Source organism: Cetorhinus maximus, chromosome 9, assembly GCF_964194155.1.
Source record: "Cetorhinus maximus chromosome 9, sCetMax3.hap1.1, whole genome shotgun sequence".
NCBI lineage: Eukaryota > Metazoa > Chordata > Chondrichthyes > Lamniformes > Cetorhinidae > Cetorhinus > Cetorhinus maximus.
Window position 1 is genome coordinate 57,129,816 of NC_135887.1, and position 26,227 is coordinate 57,156,042.

The 26,227-nt window shown below is 44.8% G+C and overlaps 1 protein-coding gene across 1 annotated transcript in view; it reads right to left on the bottom strand.

Moving 5' to 3' along the window:
• LOC144684678 (phosphorylase b kinase gamma catalytic chain, skeletal muscle/heart isoform-like) overlaps positions 1–26,227 on the bottom strand; it is a 433,525-nt gene that overhangs the window by 115,050 nt on the left and 292,248 nt on the right. Inside the window, exons 3-5 of the mRNA XM_078548771.1 lie at positions 25,024–25,176; positions 3,054–3,229; positions 917–971 (exon numbers count right to left, since the gene is read on the bottom strand). Coding sequence (XP_078404897.1) covers positions 917–971; positions 3,054–3,229; positions 25,024–25,106 — 314 coding nt within the window. The 5' untranslated portion in view covers positions 25,107–25,176. The remainder of the gene's footprint in view (positions 1–916; positions 972–3,053; positions 3,230–25,023; positions 25,177–26,227) is intronic.

Consider the following 26,227-nt stretch of genomic DNA (forward strand, 5'->3'; position numbering starts at 1 on the left):
AGGTGTGAGAACATTGGAACCTGAGATGAAAGGGGAAAAAAGTATTTTAGAGTTACTGTGGAGAGCTTAAAATAACTATAGCTAGAGCTGCTGTTTGAGTTGTGAGATGAGCAGCTGGAGCTGTTTGAACTGTTGAGTTGGAGCTGTTAGCTCTTGGCTGGGAAGAGATGCAGTTTGAATGAACCATCCAGTCAAGCCAGAAAAGTCTTGGACTACAAAGAGCAGCTTTATTCTGAAGTTTGGTTTTCCACAGCAGAGGGGAAGCTAGTTACAGGTCATGTGGTATGCCTTTATAAATGCTACAGCAGTTTGCCTTGGGTAGTATTACTGGATTTTTATAGTTAAATATTTATAAGGGAGTGCTAACTGGAAGGTGTTTATCTGTGGGTCTGACCAAGTATAGAGTCTTTGTGGGGGAATGTTTTGTAAGCCTAACCTTAATTGTGCAACTGTAATCTTGTGTGCTTAAGTTTTCTTTTATTCTTGTTAATAAAACTTTTAGGGATTTTAAAAATTAAAAGTAAAGTGTTACTGGACTTCTTACTGCTGAGACTGGTACGTCGTCTTCTCATTTTCAGAATACAAAAAAGGGTATGGCCAGTAAGCCAAGTTTCCCTCTGGGATTTGGTTTGAGCAGCGATTAACACCTGCTGTGGGCATGACTCTTTATAAAAGAATTTTGTGTTCCATTTTACATTAGCTGCCATTCTCAATCTCCCCTTGCCCCTCTTACTATCTTTGTCAGGTTTGCTCTGTATATTTTGCTTGGTTCTCTATATATTATGACCCTGTCTTTTAGTATGGGATTCTTTTTTCTGTTTCTATCTGTGGTTATGCAATGAACTCTGGCTTTGGATGCTCTTCTTTTCATTGTGTAGGAATGTGTCTTCTGTATGTGAACTGCCCCCATACTTACAGATCAAACACCAAGAAGTAGAAGCTTGAAGATTCATAGGAGTCATTTAATGAAACTGTAACAGAGAGAACAATTGTGTAATTCACAATTTTATTTCTTGAGAAGCAAAATACTGCAGATGCTGAAAATCTGAAATCTCAATGCTGTTCGTTATGAAAGTGAAAGGCAGACTCTGTGTGACCTGCTGAGAATTCCTGGCATTTTCCCTTTTCATTATTGATTTTACTTATATTCTTTTTTCCCTCCTGAAATCTCCTTGAATTACAACCCTCCACTGCTCAGACATGATTGTAATATTAGTTTCGGGTGGAAATCTCTTCTCCAGCCCTCTTAATTGTCCTACAGCTGCAATCACTGACCCATTCTTGCTCTCAGGTCTGCAGGGAAATCACTGGCACACAGACTGGCTCATTGTCTACTCTCATTTTGACAAATACCCCAAAGCTCAGCTGGTAACCTTGCACAATGAGATCTGTCAGGGATGATACTACTTGACAGAGTTAAATCCCACACTCTAAGTTTACTGAGCAGCAAAACTGAAGGGTTTTTTCAACCAGTACTCAGTCAAAATGAAACTGTTCATTGCATGGGGGTGAAAGGAGCTGGAAAGCAGGCACACTTTATATGCATTGTTTGGGTGACTGCTGCCAACGCAGTGGAAAGTTTTAGTTAAGATACTCATTATATATTAATCTAGGCTGTGCTCTTCAGCAGAGTGCAGAACCTCCCACTGTGTACCCTGTGGCATCATCAACAACTGTCATAGAAATTACATAATATTCCGACCATTTGTTCTGGATCCAGGCCAAAGCAGCCCGTTTGATTGGCACCCCATCTACAAACATTCACTCCCTCCACCACCGACGCAAAGTAGCAGCAGTGTGTACCATCTACAAGATGCACTGCAGGAACTCACCAAGGCTCCTTAGACAGCACCTTCCAAACCCACGACCACTACCGCCTAGAAGGACAAGGGCAGACAGATGGGAACACCACCACCTGGAGGTTCCCCTCCAAGTAACTCACCATCCTGACTTGGAAATATATCGCCGTTCCTTCACTGTCGCTGGGTCAAAATCCTGGAACTCCCTCCCTAACAGCACTGTGGGTGTACCTACACCACATGGACTGCAGCGGTTCAAGAAGGCAGCTCAGCACCGCCTTCTCAAGGGCAACTAGGAATTGACAATAAATGCTGTCCCTGCCAGTGAAACCCACACCCCGTGAATGAATAAAAAAAATCATCAGGTCTGAGAGATCATTATTTTCTTAATTTATCATTTTTTTTGCATGTATTAGTTAGTGTCGCCTCTTGATTTATTTTTAACTTTCCCTTACCTCTGGTACTTTATCTACTTTTCAAGTACACATGGTATTGCTCCTGGCATGCTCTTCTGCACTCCTGATTGAACTGGTGTTGATCCCCTGGCTTAATTGTAATGGTAGAGTGGGGGTTATGCCGGGCCATGGGGTTACAGATTGTGGTTGGGTACAATTGTGCTGCTGTTGATAGCTCACAGTGCCTCAAGGGTGCCCATTTTGAGCTGCTAGCTCTGTTCTCAAGATGACCCACACAACACGATGGAGGGTGTCCCATTGTGAAGATGGGACTTGGTCTCCACAAAGTGTGTGGTAGGGCTACTGAGCTACTTTTGATGATGGGCATGGAAGCTGCCCACCATTCTGTGCCCTTGCTACCCTTAATGCTTCTTTCAAGTGGTGTTCAACATGGAGGAGTGCTGAGGGAAGGCAGAAGGTGCTAACCAGGTTTCCTTGTCCATGTTTGACCTGATGACATGAGACTGTGGGGTCCAGAATCAATGCTGAGGATTCCAAGGGTCAGTCCCTCCTGACTGAATACCATGGTGCTGCCTCCTCTGCTGGGTCTATCCTGCCTGTGGGGTGGGACACAGCCAGGAATGGCAATGGGTTCTGTAATTTTTGCTGATAGATATGATCCTGACTAAAGCTTTGTCAGGCTGTTGCTGTGGGCCAGCCAGCTCCCACAACTCTGACACCCGTCTCCAGATGTTAGTGAGGAAGCAGATGCCAACAACTGCCTATGATCATGAACTCTACCCATTCCTTGGATTTCTACTCTATTGCCTTTGTTATTTAGCCTGGATGACTTACTCACTTATATGTGGGTGTCCTGAGACTTCCTTGAGGATGCTGATTTCCTGAGCAGTGGATGTGCAAATCTCTTCTAGCTCCTCTGGAGTCAGATGTTCAGATGTGATGTCAATAATCTTCACAGCGTAGTCTATTTCTGTCTTCCTCTCGATACAGCGCCTGACAACGCTGCTAACACCACTGGGAGCAGAGGGAAAGAAACATTAAATAAACTCCAAATTGACTTATCCAAGGTTTGTAAGCTCTAGACTGATCTTGGGAATGGTAATTGTTCAGATCAATTGTTCAGTCAATTCAGGACAGCATCTTCTGTGCTTTTCCAAATAGCCTCTCTGTTCTGACAATCTGAATAGAGTAAATGCAAAAGTGGTCCTGCTTAGAAGATTCTGAACACACCTGCTTTACACTCCCACTCCCCCACACCATTGGGAGCAGTTCCAAATGTCTTAGCCTTCAAATTCCAGAATGATTTACACAGGGCAGTTACATTTCACTTGTCAGGATTCTGTTTGTTCTCTCCTGGAAGTGTAATGTCTTGAATCACAAAGTAGCCTTTGATTCAGTCTCTGCCCATGATGCACACACCTCCTGCAGCAATGCTGAGGAACCATCAGGGTGGACACCTGGATGATCTTTCTCCTCCCTGCATGAGAGCACTGAGGCCAGTAATAGCCTTGATTTCTATCCTGGTTCAGATCAGGTAACTCAGCACAAGCTAAAAATTCTTGTCTTGGGTCATGGGGAGGGAAATGATGAGCAAAGCAGAGTTATGGGCACAAAAATGGAAAACCCAGAGTTATTTATTGCAGATTGGAGATTTTTTGTTTGAAGATCACTGATTTTTCCAATATATGCTTGCAATCTTATCGATCTAATTATATCCAGAGAATCACTTGCAATGGTTTCTCTTCTTGCTCCCTCACTGTTACCTATTGCATTCCCCGAGGATCAATGCTTGGCCCCCTCCTATTTCTCACTTACATGCTGCTTCTTAGTGACATCATGTGAAGGTACAGCATTAGTGCTCATGTACGAACATACAAATTAGGAGCAGGAGTAGGCTATTCGGCCCCTTGAGCCTGCTCCGCCATTCAATAAGATCATGTCTGATCTGACTCTGGCCTCAACTCCACATTTCACCATCCTGATGACCTTTGACTCTATTGTTAGTCAAGAATATCTCTCTACTTCTGCCTTAAAAATATTCAATGACCACATTATACGCTGATGACACCTAGCTCTGATTCACCACCGCCTCTCCTAACTCCTCCACTGTTGCGAAATGATCAGACCTGCTGAACCAACATCCAATATTGGATGAGCAGAAATTTCCTCCAATTAAATATTGGGAAGACAAAAACCGTTATTTTTGGTCCCATTCCAAACTCCATTCCTTAGGTACCAACTTCATCCCTCTCCCGGGCAACAAGCTGAGATTAAGTCAGTCTGTTCACAAACTTGGTGTCACGTTTGACACCGAGATTGAACATTTAACCTCATATTCACACTGTTACAAATATGAGGTTTTATAAGATTGTTACATTTTGAGACTGTGGGAGGAATCGTCCCAGATTTGCACTAAGTGTGGTAGCGGGTGGGAAAAAGGATGTTTTACCCGCTGGCCGCAATGGAGCTTCTCACGTCATATCGTCCCAATGCCGCCTCATTAATCATGCATTCCCGGAAAACACGCCATTTTACTGCTGGGCTGCCTCCAATTTCCCCACCACCCCATCAACTGGTCAGTTCTTCATGCCGGGGCTGGATGCAATATTTAAATTGCAGCCGCACACAAACCTCTCAGTGCTTCCAGCCAGGGCTGCTGGAAGGAAAACATGGCCCCCAATAGCAAGAAGACTGCAGCCCCCCCGATTCAGTGATGCGTCCCTGGAATACCTTTTGGATGCCATGGAGGCACACCATGATGTCCTCTACCTCTGCTCTGGCCACAGGAGGGGTAGCAACATCATCAATCTGACTTGGGAGGTGGCGGCAGCATTGGTCAGCGCCAACGCCCTCCAAAAAAGATCAGCCACCCAGTGCCACAAGAGGATGAATGATCTCCTCCATTCCGCCAGGGTAAGTCACTCTTCTCATCACTCTCAACTCACACACACAAACACATCACACAACCACAGGGCCCTCACTCACTGCCAGTTCAAGGGACATCACCGTTCACTCTCTCACACACACCATCATTGTCCTCATCTTATTCATGGCACCACTCATCACCCGCACATGCCAGGCATACTTATCATCTGGCTTGGCAGGCATCCTGCTTACACTCTCTCCCTCTGTATTCATGCGGGACAAGCTGGCACACAACAAGAGGGAGAGGTCACAGGCTGGTGGTGGAATGCCTGAAATCAAGGTCCTCACCAACTTTGAAATCAGAGCCATCCAGCTGGCCGGCGATGACCAGGACCGGTCCTGTGCTGACAGTGAGGTCGGCGCTGCTCTACCAAGTGAAGATCCAGTAATGCAACATCCATCAGACAACCATGCTGTGAGTGATGTGTCCTCTTTCACAGGCCACTGCCATGCACTATTATCTCTCCTTGCTTTCACAGGCACATCTGGGAAGCAGCCGACAGAGTTCATGACCCAGGGCCTCCAATCAAACACCGAAAAACCTCCGAAGAGGAATCTGGAGGCACCCAACCTGAAGTCCCGTCACAGCGCTCACCCACACCCTCCACCAGCGCAGAGATACACACCTCAGTGGGTCTTAGTTCTAGAGTAGCCTCGGGTTCACAATCTGGTGAGCACATCACACTGTCCGATCCACAGTAGGCAGAGGCAGGGACTTTCCTGGTGTCCAGCACTCGGAGGACTGCTGGAGACCAGGAATCTGCTGAGTCCAAGTTTGGGAACATCAGGAAGGGATGTCCGCTGCACTCCTCAGATTGCAAGGCATGATGGAGGAGTCAGACTGCACTGAGGTGATAGTGCCAGCATGCCAAAGTCCACACTGGTAGGATGGCGGCTGCCATGGAGCCCTTGGTCCAGGACGTTGTCCCTGCACAGCTGCATGGGCTGAACTCTATCGCCAATGCCATAGTTAGCCTCCAACAGTGTCAACACGAGAAGGGTACGGGGCAGCTCGATCTCACTCCAGCTACCCCTTCTCCTCAAGGAGTCGGCCAGGGGCTATCGGGCACCCATAGGGAGGAGGATCAGCAGGTGACTCTGGGAGTGTCTGGCCCATCCGAAATGCACAAAGTGAAGATGACATCCAGGATCTCCTGAATGCATTGTTCATGAGATCCCACAGAGGTCACCTGTGGAGCCCTGAAAGGAGCCACTGGCGTAAAAATTGAGAGCCATGGTCGCTTCTACGGCCACTGGCAGTGGATGCCCTCCATATCCACATGGAGCCAAATCCTGCAGCAGCTGGCAGATGTGACCGACCTGGACATGCGCAGTCTTCGGCAAAACTGGTTCTCAGTCATCTGCAGGAATGAAAGGCGGCATCTACAGACCTGGGCCTAGCTAGGCGACGACTAACAACGAAATCCCACCCACCTCCACCCTGCTCCACCTGACCGATTGATGGCAGCTTTGCCCATTGGGCTGCATGCTGTGCTCTCAGCTCAGGCACAGGCATTCTCCTAACCCGTGTTGCAAGGCTGCACTGTGAGCTTGAATCCATCACAAATGCTGCACAACGTTGTTGTGCACTCACCTCCAAGTTCCCCTCAAAGTGCAGCTCGCTAGGTGCACACCTTATACATGCTGTTGTGAAAACAGTGTTGTGAAACACTTGGATGATCCAGCGTGGGGGGATGACTCTGGTGAGCTGGGTTTATAAGGACACTCAGACATATTGCAATGAAGTTCCCGATGTGTGGCAGTGGGAAACACCATTGAAGGGCGGAGCGGACAATTGCAAACTGGTTTCACGATGTCGCGAAGCTGGTTTTTGACCTTTCTGCCATATTGTCCGCTCACGCCCACCATGACAAGCGGGCACGGAAAATTCCGCCCTGTCTTGAATTTAGGTAAAATGAAGTGGTCATTTCTGTTCTGATATCTGCTCAACAACAAGCCCGGGTGACATGGCTGTTAAAGACTAAAGGGAGACCCGGGATGTTTGCTGGAATGAAGATGTTAGGTGTTCACACTTGGAGACAATATCAGCAGCATTCAATGTTTACAATGATTAGACTGCTGGTCTCCAAGGTCTCAGAAAGTGTTGAGGATGTCAGGTTGTAAACAGTCGTGCTTCAAACTGTCCATTTACTTCCAAGGTTGGAGAGTTGGGGTCTCAACATTTCTACCTGGAAACAAGGCTCACGTGATTCACGTTGCCATGGAGATGGGTTTTGAGAGCAGAAGGGTTTCTAAGATATCCTGGAGAACTCACAGTCACAGGTAACCTGGCAGGATCCGGGAGAAACAGAGCAGCTCGAGGCCACAAGTCTCTTTGTTCACTGCACAGAAATGTGGGGGAGCTTATACTCAGATTGAAAAGCTAAATTCTTGAGGATCTGAAACAAGGCTGCAAGATTTGTCAAGTTCGCACTGGAGGGAGAATTGCCAGGAAAATCCCTCACCATGAAAGATATTTCTAAGGTTAAAAGTTACCAGGCTGGGAAAGGAAATGAATCCCTTGGGGGCTAAGAATCACTTTGGACTGGATCTGTAACAGTGCAAAGTATACCTGTGAAGTGCTTTTTTTCAGTTGTGTTAAAAGAGGAAAGTTCTGTTCTGTAGTTTAAAGTAGAGATTGCTTACAACAATTGTGTTTAGTTTAGGGTGTTCTTAATCTGTTTGTTACAGGAAAAGTCTTAAAATGTGAATCTTGTTGTGTCATTCTTTCAGCTATTAACTTGAATGGTCATAACAACTCCGTCACTAAGACACCCGATTTCCACCTCCATAACACTGCTCAATGTCATCCCCGTCTCAGCTCATCTGCTGCTCAAATCCCCATCCAGGACTTTGTTACCACTAGATTCAACTCTTTCAACACATTCTTGCTGGTCTCCCACATTTTACTCTCCGTAAACTTGAGTTCATCCAAAACTTTGCTGCCCGTGTCCTAACTCGCAGGAAGTTCCATTCCCCATCATGCCTGTGCTCTTTGATCTACATTGGCTCCTGGTCAATCACGTCTTGATTTTAAAATTCCCATCCTTTTTTCAAATCCCTTCATGGCCTTGCCCCTCCCACCTCTGTAGTCTCCAAACTCCCAACTCTCTGAGATACTTGTGCTTCTCTAATTCTGGCCTCTTGTGCATTCTCAATCATAACTGCTCCACCATTGGTGGCCGTGCAATCAGTTGTCAAGGCCTGGGTCTAATGCAGTCTTGATGTCAAAGGCAGTCACTTTGACTTACCTCGGGAGTTCAGCTCTTCTGTCCATGTTTGAACAAAGGCTGTAATGAGGTCAGGAACTGAGTGGCCCTGATGGAACCCAAACTGGGCATCAGTGAGCAGGTTATTGCTAAGCAAGTGCCACTTGATAGCACTGTTGATGACCCCTTCCATTGCTTTACTGATGATCAAGAGTAGGCTGATGGGGTGGAAATTGGCCGGGTTGGATTTGTCCTGCTTTTTGTGTACAGGACATACCTGGGCAATTTTCCACATAGCCGGGTAGATGCCAGTGCTGTAGCTGCACTGGAACAGCTTGGCTAGGGGTGCAGCAACTTCTGGAGCACAAGTCTTCAGCAGTATTGCTGGAATATTTTCAGGGACCAAAGCCTTTGCAGTATCCAGTGCCTTCAGCCGTTTCTTGATATCACGTGGAGCGAATCGAATTGGCTGAAGACTGGCATCTGTGACGCTGGGGACCTCTGGAGGAGGCCGAGATGGATCATCCACTTGGCACTTCTGGCTGAAGATTGTTGCAAATGCTTCAGCCTTATCTTTTGCACTGATTTGCTGGGCTCCTCCATCATTGAGGATGGGGATATTTGTGGAGCCTCCTCCTCCCGTGAGCTGTTTAATTATCCACCACCATTCACAACTGGAAGTGGCAGAACTGCAGAGCTTGGATCCGATCATTGTGGAATCGTTTAGCTCTGCCTATCACTTGCTGCTTGTGTTGTTTGGCACACAAGTAGTCCTGTGTTATAGCTTCACCAGATTGACACCTCATTTTTAGGTATGCCTGGTGCTACTCCTGGCATGCCCTCCTGCACTCTTCACTGAACCAGGGTTGATCCCTTGGCTTGATGGTAATGGTAGAGTGGGGGATATGCCAGGCCATGAGGTTACAGATTGTGTTTGAGTACAATTCTGCTGTTGCTAATGGCCCACAGCGCCTCATGGATGCCCAGTCTTGAGTTGTTAGATCTGTTTGAAATCTATCCCATTTAGCACGGCGGTAGTGCTACACAACACAATGGATGTGAAGGCAGGATTTCGTCTCCACAACGATGGTGGTCATTCCTACCAATACTGTCGTAGACAGATGCATCTGCAGCAGGCAGGTTGGTGAGGATGAGGTTTAGTATGTTTTTCCCTCTTGTTGGTACCCTCACCATCTGCCACAGACCCAGTCTAGCAGCTATGTCCTTTAGGACTTGGCTAGCTCAGTTTGTGGTGGTGTTACTGAGCCACTCGGCGATTAACGTTCAAATCCCCCGCCCAGAGTACATTCTGCACTCTTGTCACCCTGGTGTTCAACATGGAGGAGCACTGATTCATCAGCTGAGGGAGGGCGGTACGTGGCAATCAGCAGGAGGTTTCCTTGCCCATGTTTGACCTGATGTCATGAGACTGGAGTCCGGAGTCAATGTTTAGGGCTCCCATGGCAACTCCCTCCTGACTGTATACCACTGTAAGTAAGGAGGACTTCAGGGAATCGATAGGGCTGGGTTTGCCCTTGTCGTTTCCGGTGCCTAGATCGATGCCAGCGGTCTGTCCAGTTTGATTCCTTTGTATTGGCTTTGTCACAGTTTGATACAACTGAGTGGTTTGCTTGCTAGGCCATTTCAGAGTCAACCACATGTTGACTCAGGTGAGGACAGCAGAACCAGATGGGTTTTTACAATAATTGGCAGTTGTTTCAAGGTCATCATTAGACTTTCAATTGCAGATGTCTATTGAATTCAAATCCCACCATCTGTTGTGGCGGGATTTGAACCCGGGTCCCCAGCATTCCCCTGGGTCTCTGGGTTGCTAGTCCAGCGACAATACCACTACGCCACCATGATATAAATACTGTCGTTGTTGTACAAAGTATACTCCTAGAAATTGCAGAATGGTTATAAAATTACTAACAGCAGCAGGAGTGCAGAGTGAGAGTTCTTTATTCTACTTCCCACATCTGTCCTCTCATCAGGGATCTTTCCTGCTGCAGCTCAGCTACCTGAGTGTGGAAGGTGGGGGCGGCGTACTATCTACAGTCTACTCTCTAAAGTCTCTCCGGGGCTTTGTACTCTCTACTGTCTATCTGGGGGGAATGTACGATCTACTGCCTGTCTTCTGGGGAGTTAGAGATCTGTTTACAGTCTACAGCAGGGTACTGTCTACAGTCTGTCAGGGGTGGGGTGGGGGTTAATGAACTGTCCACAGTCAGTGTGGAGAGAGGGGTACTGTCTACTGTCTGTCTGGGAAGACTGTCAGGACTACCATCTGTCTGAAAGGGGAAATGTACTGTCTACTAACTGTCTAGGGGCGATGTAATGTCTACCTCTGTCTGCGGGGGATACTGTCCACAATCTATCCCAGATGTTGATGAAGCTTGCTGAGTTCGATCATTTATGACAAAGCAGTAGCAACAAAGACTGGTTTGAGACAGACTCAGGAGGGATGGCATCTGTTGTTGAAACAAAAAGGAAAGCCTACCTGATGCACAGCTAAGCACAACAGCTAGAACATGGCATGACTTAGAAACATAGAAACTAGGAGCAGGAGTAGGCCATTCAGCCCTTCGAGCCTGCTCCATCATTCATTATGATAATGGCTGATCATCCAACTCAATAGGCTCAATATTTCTCCCTATATCCTTTGATCCCTTTCGCTCCAAGAGATATCTCTAACTCCTTCTTGAAAACATACAATGTTTTGGCCTCAACTACTTTCTGTGGTAACGAATTCCACAGGCTCACCACTCTCTGGGTGAAGAAATTTCTCCTCATCTCAGTCCTAAATGGTCTACCCCACATCCTCAGACTGTGATCCCTGGTTCTGGACTCCCCCACCATCGGAAACATCCTTTCTGCATCTACCCTGTCTAGCCCTGTTAGAATTTTATAGGTTTCTATGAGATCCCCCCTCATTCTTCTGAACTCCAGCAAATATAATCCTAATTGACTCAATCTCTCCTCATATGTCAGTCCCGCCATCCTAGGAATCAGTCGGGTAAACCTTCGCTGCACTCCCTCTATAGCAAGTACATCCTTCCTCAGATAAGGAGACCAAAACTGCACACAATATTCCAGGTGTGGTCTCACCAAGGTATAATTGCAGCAAGACATCCTTGTCCCTGTACTCGAATCCTCTGGCTATGAAGGCCAACATACCATTTGCCTTCTTTACCTCCTGCTGCACCTGCATGCTTACCTTCAGCGACTGGTGTACAAGGACACCCAGGTATCGTTGCAAATTCCCCTCTCTCAATTTATAGCCATTCAGATAATAATCTGCCTTCCTGTTTTTGCTACCAAAGTGGATAACCTCACATTTATCCACATTATACTGCATCTGCCATGCATTTGCCCACTCACTCAGCTTGTCCAAATCACACTGAAGCATCTCTGCATCCTCCTCACAGCTCACCCTCCCACCCAGCTTTGTGTCATCTGCAAATCTGGAGATATTACATTTCGTTCCCTCATCTAAATCATTAATATATATTGTGAATAGCTGGGGTCCCAGCACCGACCCCTGCGGTACCCCACTAGTCGCTGCCTGCCATTCGGAAAAAGACCCGTTTATTCCTACTCTTTGTTTCCTGTCTACCAACCAGTTTCCTATCCATCTCAATACACTACCCCCAATCCCATGTGCTTTAATTTCACACGCCAATCTCTTATGTGGGACTTTGTCGAAAGCCTTTGAAAGTCTAAGTAAACCACATCCACTGGGACCCCCTCATCAACTCTACTAGTTGCATCTTCGAAAAACTCCAGTAGATTTGTCAAGCATGATTTCCCTTTCATAAATCCATGCTGACTCTGTCTGATTCTGCCACTGTTTTCCACGTGCTCAGCTATTAAATCTTTTTATAATGGACTCTAGAATTTTCCCCACTACCGACGTCAGGCTGTTTGGTCTATAATTCCCTGTTTTCTCTCTACCTCCCTTTTTAAAAAGTGGGGTGACATTAGCTGCCCTCCAATTTGTAGGAATTGTTCCAGAGTCTATAGAGTCTCGGAAGATGACCACCAATGCATCCACTATTTCTAGGGCTGCTTCCTTAAGTACTCTGGGATGTAGATTATCAGGACCTGGGGATTTATCGGCCTTCAATCCTATCAATTTCCCCAACACCATTTCCCTACTAATACTGATTTCTTTCAGTTCCTCCCTCTCACTAAACCCTGTGTTCCCCAACATTTCTGGTATGTTATTTGTGTCCTCCTTTGTGAAGGCAGAACCAAAGTATATGTTTAGTTGGTCAGCCATTTCTTTGTTCCCCATTATAAATTCCCCTGTTTCTGACTGTAAGGGATGTACATTTGTCTTCACCAATCTTTTTCTCTTCACATACCTATAGAAACTTTTACAGTCAGTTTTTATGTTCCCCACAAGCTTACTCTCATACTCTATTTTCCCCTTCTTAATCAATCCCTTGGTCCTCCTTTGCCAAATTCTAAACTGCTCCCAATCCTCAGTTCTGTTGCTTTTTCTGGCCAATTTGTATGCCTCTTCCTTGCATCTAATACTATCTCTAATTTCCCTTGTAAGCCATGGTTTGGCCACCTTTCCTGTTTTACTTTTGTGCCAGACAGGAATAAACAATTGTTGCAGTTCACCCATGCGCTCTTTGAATGTTTGCCATTGCCTATCCACCACCATCCCTTTAAGGAACATTTCCCAATCCATCATAGCCAACTCATGCCTCATACCATCGTAGTTTCCTTTATTAAGATTCAGGACCCTAGTCACAGAATCAACTACGTCTACTTGAAAGTAGACAGTTGTGCAAACGACAGGGATATCCCGTGCAAATATATACTGGATCAACCTTTGTCCAGAAATCCAAACTGCCTGTGACAATGGAAATCTACATGTTACATATGATATGATATGAAGAGGGTACTTGGATCTTCCATGACCAAAGTTGTGTCTGAAGTCAGCAGATGGAGAAGTGCTGAAGTGCTCACTGCCAGAAGCAAATTGATGTCTTGCTGGGTTGAACACTACTGTGAGCTGTACCCCCATGAGAGGGACATCCTGTCATGGTTAAGTTTGACACAGAACTTTGAGCTCAAACAGGCCATAGGTTGCTTAGCAAGCAGAAAGGCACCCAGCAAGGAAGGAATTCGAGCCAAAGTGCTTTAAGCATGGCAAGTTTCATTTACTGCCACACCTTCATCACCTTCTCCTTTGCTGTTGGAGGGTAGGACCTGTTCCACAAGATATGCTGCCTAACATTCTAACAATGCTCTGGGTAAAGAGGTTTCTTCTGAATTTCTTCTTGGATATATTAATGCCTATCATATTTTATGTCTCTAGTTATGGATTCACTTACAAATAGGAACATCTTCTCTACATCTACCCTATTGAACCTCTTCATAATCTAAAGATCTCTCAATCACTCCTCAGCTTTCTCTTTTCCCTAGTAAAGAGCCCCAGACTGTTCAACTTCTCTGATAGAAACAGCCTATCAGTTCCGCTTTAATTCTTATTTATTTTGTTTGCACCTTCTCCAGTGCCTCTATCCTTTATAATATGGGGAACAGAATTACATACAGTGGGCTTGCCAAGGTTCCATGCAAGATAGCATAAATTCCCTGCTTCTGAATTCTATCCCTCCAGAAATGAACCCCAGCTTTGTTTGGGTTCATTAATGGTCCCCATCACTATTTTAGGTGACTTGTGTATCTGTACCTCTCATTCCCTCTGTTCCTCTGTCCTATTGTAGACATGCATTTTCCAAAGAATATGCACCTCTTTAATTTTACTTCCAAAATGTACCTCTCACATGTGGATCATCTGCCAATTGCATGCCCGTTTTCCATGTTTATCAATGCCTTCTTGTATTTTGTCACAGTCCTCCTCTGTATTAAGTGCACCACCTGATTTGGTGTCATTTGCAAATTGTGAAATTGTTCTTCTCATTTCCAGATCCAAATTCTTTAGGTAAATGGTGAACAGTAGCCATATAACATACATAAGAACATACAAACTAGGAGCACGAGCCTGCTCTGCCATTCAATAAGATCATGGCTGATCTGACTGTGGCCTCAACTCCACATTCCTGCCTACCCCAATAACATTTCACCCCCTTGTTTATCAAGAATCTATTTTGCTCTGCCTTAAAAATATTCAACAACTCTGCTTCCGCCACCTTTTGAGGAAGAGAGTTCCAAAGACTCACGACTCTCAAAAAAAATTTCTCTTTATCTCTGTCTTTAGTGAGTGGCCCCTAATTTTAAAACAGCAACCCCTAGCTCTAGATTCGCTCACAAGAGGAAACACCCTCTCCACATCCACCCGTCAAGTCCCCTCAGGATCTTCTATGTTTCAATCAAGTTGCCTCTTACTCTTCTAAACTCCAGTGGATACAAGCCTAATCTGTCCAACCTTTCCTCATAAGACAACCCATCCATTCCAGGTATTTTAGTCGAGTAAGCCTTCTCTCAACTGCTTCCAGCATATTTACATCCTTTCTTAAATAAGGAGACCAATACCGTACACTGTACTCCAGATGTGGTCTCACCAATGCCCTGTATAACTGAGGCATAACCTCCCTACTTTTATATTCAATTCCCCTCACAAACAATAACATTCTATTAGCTTTCCTAATTACCTTTTGTACCTGCATACTAACCTTAGTGATTTATGTGCTCGGACACCCAGATCCCTCTGCACCTCAGAGCTCTGCAACTCTCACCATTTAGATAATAAGCTTCTTTTTATTCTTCCTGCCAAAATAGACAATGTCACATTTTCCCACATTATATTCCATTTGCCAGGTCTTTGCCCACTCACTTAACCTAACTATGTCTGTTATAGATATAGATTTTGATATAGATTTTTCTTTTCCCACCTATTTCCATTATTTTTAAATCTACAACTAATACCTTGTCAGTCTTTCCACCCCACCCCCACTACAGCTGTACCTTGAGTGTCCTGCCATCCATTCTTAATTAGCACATTTTCTTAGATAATATCACCACCTTCAACACCTCTTTGATCCTTTTGTCTGTGATATCTTTTGATTATCTGCTCCTATCACTGCTTGCTTGTCCCTACAATCATCCCCCCACAACTTCTCCCCCCCCACCCCCCCATCCCCCACCTTAAACCAGCTTATATTTCACCCCTCTCCTAACTATACTCAGTTTTGTTGAAGGGTCGTGAGGACTCAAAACGTCGACTCTTTTCTTCTCCGCCGATGCTGCCAGACCTGCTGAGTTTTTCCAGGTAATTCTGTTTTTGTTTATGTCTGTTTGTAGCCTCCTTATGTCCTTTTCACAAATTTCTTTCCTACCTATCTCTGCGTCATCAGCAAATTTAGCAACCATACCTTCCATCCCTTCATCCAAGTCATTTATATAAATTGTAAACAGTTGAGGTCCCAGCACTGCTTCCTGTGGCACACCACTCGTTACATCTTGCCAACCTGAAAAAGAGCCATTTATACCACCTCTGTTTGATGTTAGCCAGCCAGCCTTCTACCCATGCCAATATGTTATCCCTACCCCATGAGCTTTTATTTTCCATAATAACCTTTGATGTAGCACCTTGGTCCCAGCACTTATTGTGGAAAAATACTTTCAACTTTTTGCTAATGTGAGCCCACCCTTATTTCCTGTCTTGTAGCCAGTTTATTACACATTTCACCATTTCTGTTAATTGTCTCCTGAATCCACATGTTCTGACCTTAGTTTGCACTGCAGAAAATTCAAATATCTACACAGGGAGAGATTTATTTCTGGTGGGGGAGCAAAATGGGTGATAGCAGATCAGCCACATGTCCCGCACAATGCTTGATATTCAGTCTTCTATTGACTGCAATGAATGAAATATCAGGTGCTGCATATAAAAGCTGATCCCAACACCACCAGTTTTATGTCACCAGCCCACTGTCTACTACATCACCCTTATTGAATTCCTTCAACAGTACCTTCCAAACCCAGGACCACTACCATCCAGAAGGACAAGGGCAGTAGATAGCTGGGAATACCACCACCTGGAAGTTCCCCTCCAAGTCACTCACCATCCTGACTTGGAAATATATCGCCCTTCCTTCACTGTCGCTGGGTCAAAATCCTGGAACTCCCTCCCTAACAGCACTGTGGGTGTACCTACACCACATGGACTGCAGCGGTTCAAGAAGGCAGCTCACCATCACCTTCTCAAGGGAAATTAGGGATGGGCAATAAAAGCTGGCCCAGCCAGCAAAGCCCACATCACACGAATGAATAAAAAAATAAAGAAAGAAAATTAGTCAAGGATGACCTTTCCTTTTGGATTCCATGTTAATTGCATTTCAACATGTTTTCAGTTTCCAGATGATTGTATCCTACATCTTTGAGTAACAAGTAATGAAATAATGGGGACGAAAGATCATGTGAGGGAATATGTGGTAAAATAAAGGAAAAGGAAAAGGCAAGGGAGCAAGGTAGCGATAACGGTAATGACAATCAGAGCAGGAAAAGGCAGAGTGTACAAACTAAAAACTGTGACAGCAAATAAGGTTAGAGTTTGCAAAAATAGTAAAAAGACAGAACTAAAGGCTCTGTTTCTGGACACGTGTAGCATTCATGACAAAACAGATGAATTGTCAGCTCAAATAGAAACAAATATGTATGACCTGATAGCCATTACAGAGATGTGGTTGCAAGGTGACCAATGCTGAGACCTGAATATTGATGGGTATGTGACATATCAGATGGACAGGAAGCTAGGAAATAGTGGTGGAGTAGCTCGTTAATTAAGGATGACATTAATACAATAGTGAGAGTTCTACAGGTCAAGGTGTAGAATAAGCAGAGATAAAAAAATAGCTAAGACAAAAAGTCAATTGTGGGAGTAGTTTACAGACCTCCTAACTTTAACAATACTGTAGGATGGAGTATAGAGGAAGAAATAATGGGAGCTTGTAAGAAAAGCACTGCAATTATCCTGGGTGATTTTAATCTACATATAGATTAGATGAATCAAATTAGCAAAGGTAGCCTGGCAGATGAGTTCATAGAGTGTCTTCCAGACAATTTCTTTGAGCAGCACGTTCTGGAGCCAACTAGAGAGCAAGCTATTCTAGGTCTGGTGTTGTGCAATGAAACAGGATTAATTAATGACCTCATAGTAAGGGACCTCTAGGCAGTAGTGATCATAACATGATTGAATTTCACGTTCAGTTTGAAGAAGAAAAGAGTGGGTCTAAGACTAGAATTCTAAACTTAAATAAAGGCAATTACAAGGGCATGAAGATTGAGCTGGCTAAGGTGATCTGGGCAAATAGGTGAAGGGATAGGTCAGTAGCGATACAATAGCAGACATTTAAGAAGCTATTTCATAATGTTCAGCAAAGATACATTCTGGTGAGAAAGAAAAACTCTAGGAGACTAATGCACCATCCGTGGCTAATAAAGGAAGTTAAAGATACTACCAAATTGAAAGAAAAAGTGTACAATTCTGTGAATATTATTGGTAGGTGAGATGATAGGACAGAATTTAAACACCAGCAAAGAATGACTAAAAACGTAATAAGGAGGGAGAAATTAGAGTATGAGAGAAAGCTAGCTAGAAATGTAAAAACAGAGAGTAAGAGTTTCCACAAGTATTTAAAAAGAAAAAAGTAACTAAAGTGAGTGTGAGTCTTCTAGAGAGTTGAGTTTGGGGAATTAATAATGGTAAATAAGGAAATGGTGGCAGCATTGAACAAATATTTTGTGTCAGTTTTCACTCCAGAAGGCACAAATAATATCCCAGAAATAAGTGTGAATCCAAAGGTGAAAGAGAGGAAGGAACTTAAAACAATTACAACCACTAGTGAAAGGTTACTGAGAAAATTATTAGAATTAAAAGCTGACAAGTCACCAGAACCTGATGGACTTCATCCTAGAATCCCAAAGGAACTGGCTGCTAAGATAGTGGATGGTTTTAATTTTCCAAAATTCCCTTGATTCTGGAAAAGCCCCACCAGATTGGAAAATAGCAGATGTGACTCCTCTATTCAAGAAAGAGGGAGGAAGAAAACAGGAAACTACAGGCCAGTTAGCCTAACATCTGTTGTAGGGAAAATGCTAGAATCTATTATTAAGGAGGTTATAGCAGGGCACTTAGAAAATCTTGATGCAGGTCTGTCCGGCCTTTGCACGCTTGAGGGGCCGATGACCAAATTTTGGAAACATAATATTTGACACAACATTAAACGTGAATTTCAAAAAGCTGGCGTATGAAAAGAAACAACTGACTGAGCAAAACAAATGTCACAACAATAAACTGACAATTAAAAAATGAGTAATGATTAAAGACATGATTAGAGAGTAAAAGAGTGACAGTCAGTGAGTGAGTGTGTCCAGTTCACTCCCAGTTTCAGGTGATAGTAGATGGTTTCACTCACTGTGAGAGTGGGTGAAAGTGCCTGTTGGTATGTGGGGGTGAGGGTGAATGAGAACCCTGAGACTGGGCGTTAGCCAGACACACACTCTCCCCTCCCTCTCACCACCCCCCCTCTCCCATACACAACCCCCTCACACACACACCCCCCTACCTACCCCTCACCCAGCCACCTCACACCCACCCCCTCACCCAGCCACCCTCACACCCAATCTGTAACCCAGCCACCTCACACCCAGGCAGTCATCCAGCCACCCTCACACTTACTCACCTGCCCTCAGTCACTCAACCTCACTAAACTGGCTGGGTGTGGGGGGAGGGGGGGCGCGGCGCAGTGGTGGGGGTGGCAGTGTAGAGCAGGAGAGGGGCTCAGAGTGAAGCCAGAGGCCTAGTGGCACCTGAACACAGGTGCCCGCTAATGGGAGTGCTGGGAAGCAGGGGAACGTGTAGAGAAGCAGAGGAGTGTAGGGAGAAATGATGGATTGTGGGGAGAGGCCGGGGATCACGGTTGGAGCCAGACAACGGCACCAGGAGCCAGGCCAGAGCACCAGGAGTGGGGTAAAGCAGCTGAAGCCACAGGAAAGCATGGTGAGTGGGGACCCTGTGTGCTCCACAGTCTCTTTATCTTCATATACTCACAGTCGCCATGTGCTCGCTGATCCTCCAATCACAGCCGGTTTCTCTCCCATGTCTGCTGCTCATAGGTTCAATAGTGAGCCTATCAGCAGCAAATGCGAGAGAGAAACAGACTGTCATTGGAGGAGCAATACCCTGTAGAAATCTTCAAACTCACTGACCTGACTTACTGGCATTTTCAACAATCACCTTGTGGGCTACATAGAGGGGCTGTGCAGGCCGAATTGCAGCATGTAGGCCGTGGGTTGGACAAGCCTATCTTAACGCAATAAGGCAGACTCAACATGGCTTTGTGAAAGGGAAACCACGTTTGACTAATTTATTATATTTCTTTGAGGAAGTAACAAGTAATGTGGATAAAGGGGAAACAAACAAAAGGCATTTGATAAGGTTCATCAAAGGTTCCTACGCAAAATAAAAGCCCATAGGGGGTAACATATTATCATGGATAGAGGATTGGTTAGCTAACAGGAAGCAGACAGTACGGATAAATGGGTCATTTTCGGGTTGACAAACTGTAATCAGTGGAGTGTCACAGGGATCAGTGCTGGGGCCTCAACTAATGACAATATATATCAATGAGTTGGATGAAGGGACTGAATGTATGGTTGCTTAATTTGCTATTGACACAAAAACAGGCAGAAAGGTAAATTTTGAGGAGGACATGAATCTACAAAGGGAGATAGGTTAAGTGACTGGGCAAAAATTTGGCAGGTGGAGTATAACGTGGGAAAATGTTAACTTATACACTTTGGCAGGGAGAATAGTTATGTTATTTAAACGGAGAGCACCGTGTACAGTTTTGATCTCCTTACTTAAGAAAGGATATAATTGCATTAGAAGCATTTCAGAAAAGGTTCACTCAACTGATATACAAGCAAACTACTGAGGATGCTGGAAATCTGAAACAAAAACAGAAAATGCTGGAAAAACTTATCAGGTCTGACAGCATCTGTGGAGAGAAAGACAGAGTTAACTTTTCAAGTCTGTATGATCCTTCTTCAGGGCTAAAGAGAAGTAAAAATGTGATGAAATATATACTGTTTAAGGGGGTGGAGCAGATGAAGCTGGAGGAGGCAAAGGAGAGATTGGCAAAGATGTCATAAACAAAAGGACAAAGTGGGTGTTAATGGTAGTGGTACTGGCTAAAGGAGGTGCTAATGGTGGCATTAAGGTAAGAAAGCAGAATGTGATAATAGCAGGACAAGGGTCAGCACTCTGGAAAGAACAACATGAACAGGTGACAGATGGCCCTTGTGGGGGTCGGGTGGTGGGAGGGGATGGTGGTGGGAAAAAAGATCGAAAATAGGATAAAAGGTGGGGATAAAACAATGAATTAAAAAAAAGAATAAATATGAAAATAAATAGAAATAAAAATATGTGGATAAAAAATAAAAATTAAAAATAAAAGTGAATATTGAAAAAAAGGGGATTAAAAAGGGGGGGGCGATGGAGGAGAGAGTTCATGGTCTGAAGTTATTGAACTGAATGTTAAGTCTGGAAGGCTGTAAAGTGCCTAGTCGGAAGATGAGGTGCTGTTCCTCCAGTTTGCGTTGGGCTTCACAGGAACAATGCAGCAGGCCAAGGACAGACATGTGGGCAAGAGAACAGGGTGGGGTGTTGAAATGGCAAGCGACAGGAAGGTCTGGGTCATGCTTGCGGACAGAACGAAGGTGTTCCACAAAGCGGTCACCCAGTTTGCGTTTGGTCCCTCCAGTGTAGAGGATTGGGAGCAGCGAATGCAGTAGACCAAATTGAAGGAGGTGGAAGTGAAGCACTGCTGGTGAGGAGGGAGGAGGTAAAAGGGGCAGGTGTTGCACCTTCTGCGATTGCATGGGAAGGCGCCTTGGAAAGGGGATGAGATGTTGGGGGTGATGGAGGAGTGGACTGGGGTGTCCCAGAGGGAACGGTCCCGACACAATGCTGACAGTGTGGGGGGGGGGGTGAGGGGAAGATGTGGTGGCATCATGCTGGAGTTGGCGGAAATGGCAGAGGATGATTCTTTGAATGCAGAGGCTGGTGGGGTAAAAAGTGAGGACAAGGAGGACCCTATCATGGTTCTGAGAGGGAGAGGAAGGTATAAGGGCAGAGGTGCGGGAAATGGGTCAGACACGCTTGAGGGCCCTGTCAACCACCGTAGGTGGGAAGCCTCGGTTAAGGAAGAAGGAAGACATGTCAGAAGCGCCATTTTGGAAAGTGGCATCAGCGGAACAGATGAGACGGAGGTGAAGGAACTGAGAGAATGGGATGGAGTCCTTACAGGAAGCGGGGTGTGAGGAACTGTAGCCGAGGGAGCTGTGGGAGTCGGTAGGCTTGTAATGGATATTGGTGCACAGTCTATGACCAGAAATTAAGACAGAGAGGTCAAGGAAGGGAAGGGAAGTGTCGGAGATGGACCATGTGAAGGTGATGGAGGGGTGGAAATTGGAAGGAAAATTGCTAAATTTTTCCAGGTCCAGACGAGAGCCTGAAGCGGCACTGAAACAGTTATCAATGTACCGAAAAAAGAGTTGTGGGAGGGGCCTGGAGTAGGACTGGAACAAGGAATGTTCGACAAACCTCATAAAGAGACAGGCATAGCTGGGGCCCATGTGGGTGCCCATAGCCACACCTTTTATTTGGAGGAAGTGAGACAAGTTTAAGGAGAAATTGTTCAGTGAGAGAACAAGTTCAGCCAGACGGAGGAGAGTAGTGGTCGATGGGGATTGTTCGGGCCTCTGTTCAAGGAAGAAGCAGAGAGCCCTCAGACCATCCTGGTGGGGGATGGAGGTGTGGAGGAATTAGATGTCCATGGTGAAGTGGAGTCTTTTTGTTCATGACATCTTTGCCAATCTCTCCTTTGCCCCCACCTGTTGCTGGGCTTTTATCCAGCTTCATCTGCTCCACCCCCTTAAATAGTATAAATTTCATCACATTTTTACTTATATTTAGTTCTGAAGAAGAGTCATACGGACTTGAAACGTTAACTCTTGTTTTTTTCTCTCCACAGATGCTGTCAGACCTGCTGAGTTTGTCCAGCATTTTCTGTTTTAGTTTCACTCGACTGATACCTGGGATGTGGGGGTTATTTTATAAGGAAAGGTTGGGCAGGCTGGACCTATATCCAGTGGAGTTTAGAAGATTGAGAGGTGATCTTATTGAAACATAAAAGAACCATAGAAAAGTTACAGCAAAGAAGGAGGCCATTCGGCCCATCTTGTCCATGCTAGCCCGAGGACACCCAGGTGCCCTTTCTAATCCCACCTTCCTGAACCCGGCCCATAGCCCTGCAGCTTACAGCACTTTAGGTGCAGATCCAGGTACTTTTTAAAAGAGTTTAAAGTTTCTGCATCTCCCATCAACTTGGGCAGCGAATTCCAGACACCCACTACACTCTGCGTAAAAAAGTTCTTCCTCATGTCCCTCCTACACCTTCTGCCACTTATCTTGAATCTATGTCCCCTGGTTCTAGAATTCTCCATCAAGGGAAACAATTTTATCCTGTCCACTCTATCTATTCCCCTCATAATTTTGTACACCTCAATCAAGTCACCTCTTAGCCTTCTTTGTTCTAAGGAAAATAACCCCAACCTATCCAACCTCTCCTCTTAGCTACACTTTTCTAACCCTGGTAACATTCTTGTAAACCTCCTCTGCACTCTCTCCAGAGCTATTACGTCCATCCTGTAATGTGGTGACCAGAGCCTGAAGGGACTTGACAGGGTGGATGCTGAGAAGGTGTTCCCCATTGTGGGAGAGTCTAGAACAAGGGGACACAGTTTAAAAACAAGGAGTCTCCTATTTAAGATGGAGGTGAGGAGAATTTTTTTTCTCTCAGAGGGTCATCAGTCCATGGAATTATCTGCTCCAGAAACCAGTGGAGGCTGGGTCATTGAATGTTTTTAAAGCTGAGTTAGATTCTCGATTAACAAGGGAATCAAAGAATATAGTGCGTAGACAGGAAAGTGGAGTTGAGGCCACAATCAGATTAGCCATGATCTTATCAAATGGTGCAGCAGGCTCAAGGGGCCTAGTGGCCTTTTCCTGCTAATTATTATGTTTGTATATTCCATTATCTTTCCTTCAATTGGTGTTTAAAGTTTGCTGGACTTGTTCCATCTCTCTTTTTAAATATAGGAATTGCATTAGCTGTTTACCAGTCCTTTAACACTATTTTTTTTTCTATTATTGGTAGGAAAAAATAATATTTGTAGAGAAAAAGTCCCAAGGATGCCCTCCATAATGTCTGGTACTAACATCTTGCTAAATGAAATGGATTCCAAACAGATCTAGCAGCTCAAATGCTAAAGTAAAATACCGTGGATGCTGAAAATCTGAAATAAAAACGAGTGACTCTGGGACAGAGTTGGGCCCGGAAGCAGATACTAGGCCACCGAGGGGACGGCCAAATGCCCCAGAGGGCAGGTTAGAAGGCCAGCCTCAGTTCTCTGGAACTTCAATCCAGTTGTTAGATCCTCTAACACTCACTCCTCATGCCCCTTACCACCCACCGACTCTTATGCTCCCTCATGCTCTTCCATGTCAATTCATGCCCCCATCCCCATGCCCTCTCATGCCCCCATGACTCTCCCATGTCACCTCAATAGCTACTAACCCACTATCCACCAGGGGCAGACCTCAGGAGCCATGTGGAGGTGAAAAAATAATTGCTAACAATCGAATACAGCTCTTACTCATACACACGGCAGTGAAAAAACTCATGGAACCCATTCAATTTTTTTTAAGTCTGTTAAAATGATTCATCTCTTGTAAAAATAAAAAAAAACTTCTATTCATGCTCCACATCGAAGACAGCTAATTCTTAAATTGCATCTTTAAGCTGGCAATCAAATTGTGAACTCAGAGCTGAGATGCTTATAACTTTTGAAACTCAGCTGAGTATTCATAATCATATAATTATAGCCCCTGGGAAATGTCAACAAAGACCTCTATTGAAACTCCATGAACAGATGGTAATCTTTTTTGTAACCTACACCATATGGCCTGTCAAAAAGACTACACCAGATGACCTGTCAATAAAAGCAGTCCAGCAGGGGGTTTTGTTCTAAATCTCATTGACTGTTTAAGCTGTTTTCCCATGTTCAAAGAATGGGGGATTTGAAAAAAATTTCAGGTCACAATGTTTAAACAAACTTTATCTGTCCTTCAGGAGCATTTATGTCTACTCCATAAATTTATGATTCCCACACTGAGGGTTAAGGCCCTCGGAACTGTAAAGTTGCAGTTTATTTGAGCTCAGCACAAAGTTCAAATGTTCTGCTGAGCTTGAGTTTCCCTCTTGTGTGATTCATGCCCTTCCTCTTGCCCCAGCTGGCAAAAACGGGATCTGTCAGAAATGGGGGCAGGACTTCTGCACCTGGGCCCTGCCGCCATCTTTAAAGGTCCACAGAGTCTTCCTGTCTCTGTGAAAGTCTGACCCCAGAAGTTTGGTTTTGGTTTTCATTCAGCTCCCATTTCAAGTATTTCATCCACATTAGCAATTACTTAGTATCCACTTGGTCAGAGACACATGGAGGAATTATCAGCAATATTAAAAAAGAATGGTTTTCTCAATTGTGCTGAAGGCACAATTTGATTTTACAATTATTGGGAAATATTTTGCTTCAATGTTATTATAAACCTCAAACAAAGCCTGAAAGTATTACCGGCCGAGAATATCCTTTGGGTCATATTTGGCATAAAATTCTTTGGCTCCTTCCCAGTCTGGTATCTCTTCCTCACGGGTCATGGTATCTTCTTTATGGGATTAGCTATGCTATTGCTCAGCAGCTGTGATATCCTTACTGTGGCATCAATACCTATTAAAGAAGATAAAACAGGCACATTGTAGCATAATAACTGTGTCGGTGACAGCTTAATCTAACATGATAACAACTTACAAGGGAACAGTACATAAAAGAATCTTTACCAGATGTTGCTGTGTGTGTATGTAGATAACTGAACCGGAGTGGGACCAAAGTCTTTGCTGTATACATATGTGTATTTGTACATGTGTGCAAGAGCTTGATTTTAAAATTCTCACCCCTGTTTTCAAATCCCTCCGGCCTCGTCCCTCCCTATCCAGCAACTATCCAGTCAATTTAACCTCAGTGGCGGAGAAGCTTCTAGAAATGAGAATTCAAGACAAAATTAATAGTCACTTAGGCAAATGTGTTAGTTGAGGAAAGACAACATGGATTTGCTACGGGAAAATCATGTTTAACTAACATGCATGAGCTTTTCTGATGAGGTAACCGAGTAAGTTAATGAGGGTAAGGATGTTAATGTATGAACATGGGCTTTCAAAGACATTCGGTAAAGTGTCACACCACTGACCTGTGAGCAAAGTTAGAGTGAGCTCATGGAATAAAATGGTGGAGTTGCAGTCAGTGAAGAGGATTGTCAAAGGATACAACAGGATATAGATCGGTTAGAGACTTGGGCGGAGAAATGGCAGATGGAGTTTAATCCGGACAAATGCGAGGTAATGCATTTTGGAAGGTCTAATACAGGCAGGAATTATACAGCAAATGGCAGAACCCTTAAGTGCGTTGACGGGCAGAGGGATCTGGGTGTACAGGTCCACAGGTCACTGAAAGTGGCAACGCAGGTGGATAAGGTAGTCAGGAAGGCATATGGCATGCTTGCCTTCGTTGGTAGGGGCATTGAGTATAAAAGCTGGGAACTCATGCTGCAGCTGTATAGAACCTTGGTTAGGCCACACTTGGAATATTGCGTGCAATTCTGGTCGTCACATTACCAGAAGGATATGGAGGCGTTGGAGTGGGTGCAGAGGAGGTTTACCAGGATGCTGCCTGGTCTGGAGGTTATTAGCTATGAGGAGAGGTTGGAGAAACTTGGATTGTTCTC